Source organism: Leishmania donovani, chromosome 8 (assembly GCF_000227135.1).
Source record: "Leishmania donovani BPK282A1 complete genome, chromosome 8".
NCBI lineage: Eukaryota > Euglenozoa > Kinetoplastea > Trypanosomatida > Trypanosomatidae > Leishmania > Leishmania donovani.
Window position 1 is genome coordinate 317,814 of NC_018235.1, and position 8,539 is coordinate 326,352.

Consider the following 8,539-nt stretch of genomic DNA (forward strand, 5'->3'; position numbering starts at 1 on the left):
GTTAGTGCCACTCAGGGCCGCCCCTATCCGTGTTCGCCGCGCTGCTCAGAAGTGCCCCGGGTGATCTGTACAGACGGTATAAGTGGGCCGCAGCCAATGCACCAAGACGCACCGCACCGACGATGACGGCGGACGCGGTGTCCGGCCCCTACACCGACGCGCAAACGAACAGTTGAGGAGCCGCCTGCGTACAGCGGGCAACACAGCAAGCCCCCATGACAAGCCAGCATTGAGGTCACGGCCCCGCCGATGGCGCGCGTGCGGCGGCGCACCGAGCGGTGCCTTCGCGCATGTGCGCTGACTTTTCGCTTGTTTTTCTCTCGTCTGGTGGAACTGCGGTTAACCTTCATTTGGACGGCGCCTCCGTCCTCTCTGCTTTCCGCAAGTGCGCGATCTTCACACCGTGACGCAGTCCACCGTGCGTTATCAAAGGCCCATTGCATAAAATGCGAGGGAAACCCCGCCGGCAGGCCGAGCCGTGATGGTGCACGCAATTCGCGAAGTGGTAAAACTCGCGACTCTGGGAGGTGAGACAGAAGCTCGACAGTCAGGTGGATCCGCGCTACCGTTAGTACAGAGACGCAACGTGCTCGTGTATCTGTGCATGGGCGCACAGCGTTGTGTTGGAAGACCGGTACTTACATGCAGTTTTGCAAGTTAGCGTGTCGGCGCGTATGCCACGCTGGCTTCTCTGTTATGTGAAGCGGCTGACTCATGGAGCGCGCCTTTTTTCCTCATTTCCGGATCTGCTCGCTGACCTTTCATGCAGGTTAAAGACCCGTAGTCGCCTCGTCACGAGCAGGCACAGGTGAGTGAGTGTACGCGTGGTTGTACGATGGATGCACGGGCCTCATCCTTTCATCGTCTTTGCTCCCCCTACCGCCCCCCTTCTCGTCAACCTCGCCCCCACCCACCTACACACAAACATGTGCCACGCGCCCGCGCCGAAGCGGGCAGAGAGAAGAAAACCCGAAAATTAAAGAAGCCACGCATGACATCGCTGCTGCGAGTCTACGTCCCCTCTTTCCTCGCGCTACTTCCCTTCTCTCTCCCCGACATTACACTCACACAGAGGTCTTGGTGGTGGTGGCGAAAGGGAGCGCGCACGACGGGTGGCGTCGAAGTCGAAGAGCTCCAAGAACAGCACGCGCACACCATATGTACGACCAGCTTGTAAAGGAGGGACCATAGCAAGCGGACGCGGTGCATCTACGCGTCAGAGGTGGGCCGAACGCCGAGTCACTGGCGGACATACGAACGTCTTCTCCGCGAGTTCGCAGATCCTGCCACTCACACGCACACACCACAGCATGTACTGGAGCATGCGGCGACTGCACAGCGTTGCCGTTGGCGGTGCAGCGCGTTGGCTGCGGAAGTGCGCTGCGGACGACTCTGCAGCAGCCGTGGCACCGCCCAATCCTACCCCTGAGGCGGTGCCCTCGTCGTCTGTCGATTCGGCCAGCATCATCCCTGGTGACTTTGCTTCTCTTACCGTGCGAGCGTACTTCAGGCAACCCCTTGTCGGCGTCGGTGTTCACCACTTCGCCGTCGGCCGAATCAAGGAGCAGCTGTCGCACGACGAGTACATCGTGGACATGGAGGAGGTTCACCTGTCCCCGATTGCCGATGTGAGCACGCGAGTGTACGTTCGAGTCGGTCGCACGGCGACGAACGAAGACCGCATCGCGGGCGGCATTGTCGGACGCGTGAACAGCAATGGTACTCTCGGCGTCCTAATGGACAACAACAGTTTTGAGGCACAGGTGTCGCAGGACGACGTGATTCTGGTGGAGGGGCGCTCCCGCTTCACGCGGGAGAAAGGATACAAAGACATGATGGAGTGGTTTCGAAGCGCCGGTGTGCACCGCCGCGCTGATCGCGAGCGGTTGTGCTTCTTGCTCTACCAGCGGGGCTGGCGTGTCGACAAACTATACCTGCTGGAGCCGAGCGACGTTCACTGCATGCAGTACTTGAGGAAGTCGGTGAGACAGATGGTGCTGGAGAAGGCGGAGTGGCAGCGCGACCACCACGCAGAGATGCGCGCGCTGCTGCGCGAGAGGGTGAAGGAGCGCGCGAGGCGCTACTTCATTCAGAAGTACAGCGGCTTCGTCAGTGCGAACTGGGCCGGGCTCGGCGTCCTGTCCGTGTTCCTCTGGAACTACAAACGCTTCAGGCGTCAGCAGCGCTCGTTTCAGGTGAAGCATGCCGTCAACACGCTCACCCACACAGACCACAGGCGCTCGAGCAGCCCGGCGGTGCCGCAGCAGTTCGTGGAGCGCGCGGCGGAGGAGAGATGGACACGCCAAATGCTCCGCCGGCTGAACAACACCCACCCGCGCATCGCCGTGGTGACGGGGTTCCGCGGGTGCGGCAAGAGCTCGCTGCTGCGCTCGGCGGTGCGCAAGGAGCACAAACCCGCTCTCTTTGTCGAGGTGCGCGGGGTCGAGGACACGCTCACCTGCATCGTGAAGGCGATGAAGGTGCCGAATCTCGAGTCGTGCGGGGACTACCTGGAGTTCATTACAGATACCTTTACCAAGGCAGCGAAGATCAACGGTGAGCCACCCATCTTGGTTGTCACGCTGCGAGAGGGAAGCGAGTTGTCGCGGGTGTACAACGAGTCCGTCGCACTCGCTTGTGATCGCCGGCTATGCCACCTCGTTTATGAGGTGGCCTTGGAGTCACTGTCGATTCCGAATGTGCTTCTGCCACGGCTCGATTTCTACTCGGTGCCGAACTTCAACGTTCGGCAGGCGCTCCAGTACACCGAACACACGGTGGACGCGGTGGCGATGCAGCACTTCATTGAAACGATGGGGACGAACAGCAACGACATTGACGAACTGCTGGCGGCCATTCTGCACCGCAAGGTCTCGATAGCGGAGTACACCGAGCAGAAGCTGCGGAGGGCGATGCGGCAGGTCGAGACCGCTTGGGCCGGCTCCGAGAAGCTGAGGGCTGCACTGAAGAAGCTGGCTGAGGCGGACTGCTACGTCGGACAGGAGAATGGCACCGACGCGCTGCGCGATCCGGCGCTGAAGGAGATGGTTTTGTACGACCCTGTGAGCGATCGATGGGTTTTTACCCACAAGGTCTACCACACCGCAGCGCGCTGCTGTCTATAGTCCTCCGCAGAGCCGAGACACGACGCTGTTGATGTGTCAAACGCGATGGGCGCCACATCCATTCACGCGCTCAACGAAAAGCCACCTAAAACGGAGGAGGACATGACGATCAGCGCAGAAGGATGGAAGACGATGCGGGGCGCTGACCGTGCAGGCGACCCCCCCTCGCGTACCTCTCCATTGTGCCGCACCGCACACCCTCTTTGCTTTTCGGCATGCTCCTCGCCTGCCTGCCCGGCCACGTGTACCGTGCTCGCATCGCTATGTGCCAGGAACTTATCTGCGATGCTGTGCGGAGTTGGGGGAGGGGGGCGTTTGGACAAGAATGAGGCAGGAGGGGCTGCTGCGCTGGCAGGCCGTGATGAGACGTTCTTCTTGCCTCCTCCAGTCGCCCGTCACCACGTGTGTGCGTGTGCACGGCGTGCTCTCACACCTACTGTAACACCCCTTCAGCCCCTCTCGCCCACCCATCTACCCCCGCTTGAGTCTTGCCAGGGGGTGGGTGTGCGCAGCGCGTCACGTTGACGTTAAGGGCAGGGGCTTGGAGGTGGGCGTCGAGGCAGAAGGGTACGTCCTCGGCGCAGGCTGCCTTTGTCTTCGTCGTCATTCAGCTCCCCTCTTCCTCCCCTCCCCCCACGCGTCACTGCTGTCTCCACTCGACACTATCCTCCCTCCCTCTCTGTCCTTCTCGCCACCCTTTTCTTCGATCACTTTTATCACGCCTTCCCTCTGTGTGCACACACGCGCGCTGCGTTCTCGGTACTCCCTCCCTCCCCCCTCTCCACATCCGCCCTGCCCTGCCCCCTTCACGCCGCGCGTGGAACGTGCATGGCGCGCCCCTCAGCGTGCGTCTCACGTTTTTTTTGCTTCGGTGCATTTGTTGCGGAAAGTAGCGCCGTGCTATAGACGAAGCACACTGTGGAAGGAAGCGCCTATATGCATGTGTGTACATATATATACACGGCGCCTAAACCGGAAACGCCAACGAGGTCGAACCCATCCATCGCTGTCGCCACTACTGCTTTATTCTACTCGTGCATGCGTGTCTGCGGCAGAGCTGCGGATGCGAAGGAGTAGTGCAGCTCGCACCGCCCCCCTCCCCACTCACTCGCTCGCAGAGGTGCGCACGCCTTGGTACCGTCCTCTTCCTGTATTCTCTCCCTCCGCCTCGGACTCTCCGTCGTTGCAACTTCGTGTCCGGCAAGCTAAGAAAGACGAGTGCAGCCGCTCGGGGCGTTTGCGCTTCAATCGTCATCATTGCGGTCGAATACCGTGCCGCTATGTTGAGCCAGCCAACGCGTCGCTGCCTGTTCACGGCGGTGTCCTCGGTGTCGAGCACCACTGCCGCCTCCTCTTCGGGCGGCGTGTCGCGCGAGCTGGATGCGTCGGCGGTGAGGCGGTCGGCCTTTGCCCAGCCGGGGCTGGAGGGACTGCGCATCGCTGCGTACGCGCCTACTGAGCCAGGCGTGCCGTCGTCGCAGCGCCGGCTTCCCGTGGCTATTGGTCACGTCGTCGCGCAGCTGTCGTCCCTTGTGTTCGCAGTAGACTTCGATGACAGACTACCACCGCCCGCCGTGTCGCTGGGATCACGCGTCTACGTGGCCTACGAGCGGGAGGATGTGGACCCGATTTCGCAGCAGGGCGATGGAGGCGTGGGTGGTGCACCGAGTCGCGTCTTCCTGGTGGGCGGCCTCGTCGTGCGAGTGAACCCTAATGGCACCTTGGGTGTCCTGCTGGACCACAACAAGGTAGATCTGGCGGTCCCGCCGGAAAAGATAGCCGTGACGGAGGGCGTGTGCAAGTTCCTCAATCATCCCAAGTACCTGCGGGTTGTGGAGTGGGTGCGCTCCGCCGGTCTCTCGGAGACGGACGACGTGGAGAGCACCGCGTGCATCCTGTACCACCGCGGCTGGCGGGCGGAGCGTCTGTACCTGCTCGAGGCTTCTGACATCCGCAGCATGACGCACCTGTCCCAGTCCGCCCGCATGTCGCTCATGGAGAAGGCAGAGTGGCAGCGCGATCACCACCGTCAGATGCGCAACATTCACAGGGAGCGTGTGAAGGAGCGGGACCGACGGTACATGTCGGCCAAGTACGCCGGCATCCTCTCCGCCAGCGTCGCCTTCTGCGGTGCCTTTTCGCTCTTTGGGTGGAACTACAGGAACTACCTGACGCACCAGCGCTCCTACCAGATGCGTTTCGCGGTGAAGACGCTCTGCAAGAAGGTGCCTCCGGGAAGCGCAGCCACCATCGGCGCGCCGCCAGCAGCGACGGGTGTGGAGACATCGATGTCGTCGTCTGCGGCGCATCGCATGTCGAAGCACGTTAGTCGGGTGGTGCAGGAGCGCTGGATTCGACAGGTGTTTCACCGACTCGATACAGCGCACCCTCGTATCGTGGTTATCACCGGGTACTTTGGGTGCGGGAAGAGCTCGCTGTGCTGCACTGCCATTCACGATGAAGGCATGGCCGGCGTCTTCGTGGATGTGCGCAACAAGGAGGACACGCTGCGCAGCGTCATCAAGGCACTTGGTGTGCCGCACGTCGAGGCCTGCGGCGACCCCCTCGACTTCATCTCGGAAGCATGTTACAAGGCCAAGTCCATCACGAATGGAAAGGCGCCCGTGATTGTGCTGAAGCTGCGTGAGGGGAATAGCCTGACGCGTGTGTACAACGAGGCGCTGACGCTGGCGTGCGATCGCCGCGCGTGCCACATCGTGGTTGAGCTGCCGCTCGAGTCGCTGACCACGACTAACACGTTGCTGCCGCGGTTGGATTTTTACACGGTCCCCAACTTCAGCCGCTCGCAGGCGTACGAGTACATTCAACATCGCCTCGACGCTCTCGGCATGGAGGTGTTTCTGGACACCGTGGGCACGAACAGCAACGACTTGGATGAGCTGCTTGCTGCCGCTCATCAGCACCGTGTATCGGCGACAGAGTACACGAACCAGAAGCTTCTCAAGGCGATGCGCCGGCTGCAGACGGCGTGGGGCGATGACGCGCAGCTCAAGGCGGCCGTGAAGCGTCTGGCGCAGTTGCCATACGATGAAGGCCAACACGAGGGCCTTGACGACAGCAGTCTCAGCCACCCATCGCTGCGCGATGTGATCTTCTACAATTCTGTGCAGGATGTTTGGCTCTTCAAGAACCAAGTGCTGCACACCGCCGCCTCCTGCTTGCTATGAGGCGGCTCAACACGGCGCGGACGAGAAAGCGGCGGCAGGCATCTCTGTGCACGTGCTCTGCGGGCCGTCGCTGACGTACTACTCCGGGGCAGGGGGGGGAGGGAAGTAAGCAGAGCCGTGCAATGCATGGCTCATGGGTGCCCTCTCCGTGCACCGGCATTACTCAGACCGCCTGGTGGGGCAGCAGGCATCGAGCTAGTAGCTGGGCGGTGCTGCTGCCGTCGCGCCCGACACTTTGGGGATGGTCGAGGACGAGCGCAGCGTCAGCAGGCGAGAAAGAAAATAGTGAGAGACCGAGATAAACGAGTCAGCGGCAGCGCGTAACCTCCCACGCACACCGTCTTCGTGACGCGTGTCAGGGGCCTCTTACCTACTGGTGTATGTATGCCTTCTCGCTTTCACTACCACCTTTGCCCTCGCCCTTGCTCTTCCCTCCGCACCCCCGCCTCTCGGGTCGGCTGCCAGCACGCCTCCACTTTCGGTTTCGTCACAGCGGTGCTCTCTCGCTTTCATCTCTTTGTGGATGGAGGCGCGTGCGGGGACTGGTGCGGGCCTCTCCCCTCCTCCGCATAGAGTAAACTCACCCATGCACGTACGTGCGCGCGCGCGAAGACAGCAGGCAGCACGGCGGTCCATTGGCGTGTGTGTGTGTGTGTGTGTGTGTGTGTGTGCGGGTTTCTGAAGCGAGGCCGCTGCGTTGCTGCGGAAAAGGCTCAACCGCACGAGCAAGGAAGAAGAAGGAAGCAGCGAAGGGGATGCGGAGTCACCTACAGCACCGTTCGCGCTGCTGACACCGCGCACACCCCACCCCGCACACACACACGCACGCACACGCGTGCCTGCGCAGAGAGGTGCGTTCTTGAATGTGTGGAATGGTCGATTCCTCTTGCTTCTGCACACAGCCATCTTGATCTCGAGCGCGCAAGAGCGCCACTTTCACGACACAGAGCACAAAGGCGGTCCGCTCTATAGCAGTCAATGTCGAGACTTCGCCGCACCAGCGTGCCGCTCTACTTTCACACACTGACGGCTTGTGCGCTCCTCGACTCACATCGCTCCCTCTGGAGCGGCACCGACGGCACCATCGCGTCCGCCTGCGTGCGCCTTGACAACATCGATCTCATCGGCTGCGTTGGCGACACCGCTGCGGCCAAGCCTCCTTATGCGCGGTATGTCGGTAAGTTCTTTGGTAACAGCGCGAGCGCCGCTGCTGCTGGCGGCAGCATCACGTCCATGATTCCTGGAGTCGTCTACGCCGTTCACCTGCAGCACCTCTTTCTGCCGCTCATCATCGAGATCGGCTTTGGCGTCCACATTGAACACGATAAGAGCGAGGAGTACCTCAGCGGCTTGGTGGGTGGCGTCTTCGTGCGCGTGAACGGCAACGGAGCGTATAGAACGCTGCTGCTGGACAGCAGCGGCTTCAACGTGGCTGGTCCCGCGGAGACGATAATCCCACCAGAAGGCCGACCGAAAATCCTGAGCACAGCTGAGCACCGCGAGGTGGTGGAACGGTTTCACACGGCCTGCTTGGCGCACATTCCGCAAGAGGGGCCCCTGCGCGTGCTGGACGAATCGAGGCGGCATAGAGACCACCATCGATGGGTGCTGCAGCTTTTGAAAAAGCGGGTAGCCGAGCGCGGCTTGCGCTGCGATTCCATCAACTGCAGCGGTGTGGTCAGCGCGGTTATGGCGCTTTCGCGTATCGCCTTCGCGTTGGAGCACCATTTGATGACTCATCGCAGAGAGCAACGTACACTTCAGCTCGCAAGCGCCACTAACTCGCTCACGCACACGTCAAATCGCATCCGTAGCGTCCTTTTATGGCCTCATCGGTGCCGCAGCACATTACTTCGCAACAAAGAGAAGAGAATACAGTTTTCCAGTTGGTGCCGTAGCGTCCCTGCAGCGCCGTGCGCGCGGAGGCTGCGCGGGGGCAGTAGCTCGCGGCGGGTGTACAAGGGCGCGGTCGCGCTGGCGTGCGACGGTCGTCTGTGCGATCTCGCCCGGGAGGTGGCCATGGAGCCGCTGACCGTGGCAGGCGCTGGGCTGCCGCGCCGCGACGCCTGCACGAGTCCCGTGCTCGACCGCGAGCGCAGGCACTCGCCTACGCGCAGCACACTTTGTGGGCCCCGTCAGCCCCAGCCGCATCATCGACATCATCGGAACGAGCAGCAGCGATTTGGACGAGCTGTTTGCCGCCGTGCACCAAGGCCGCGGCGGGCG

General features: G+C 61.8%; 3 protein-coding genes across 3 annotated transcripts; all 3 read left to right on the plus strand.

The window, feature by feature from the left end:
• Window positions 1–1,595: 1,595 nt before the first annotated feature.
• On the plus strand, window positions 1,596–3,125 carry LDBPK_080730 (tuzin, putative; the record flags this gene model as incomplete). The annotated part of the gene is made up of 1 exon (XM_003858588.1): window positions 1,596–3,125. The coding sequence occupies one exon, from the start codon at window positions 1,596–1,598 to the stop codon at window positions 3,123–3,125; it is 1,530 nt and encodes a 509-aa protein (XP_003858636.1).
• A 1,280-nt stretch (window positions 3,126–4,405) lies between these two features.
• LDBPK_080740 (tuzin, putative) lies at window positions 4,406–6,313 on the plus strand (the record flags this gene model as incomplete). Its single annotated transcript, XM_003858589.1, has 1 exon — window positions 4,406–6,313. The coding sequence occupies one exon, from the start codon at window positions 4,406–4,408 to the stop codon at window positions 6,311–6,313; it is 1,908 nt and encodes a 635-aa protein (XP_003858637.1).
• Window positions 6,314–7,546: 1,233 nt separating this feature from the next.
• Window positions 7,547–8,539, plus strand: LDBPK_080750 (tuzin, putative; the record flags this gene model as incomplete). Its single annotated transcript, XM_003858590.1, has 1 exon — window positions 7,547–8,539. A coding segment is annotated over one exon (993 nt), but the record flags the coding sequence as incomplete, so codon positions are not given.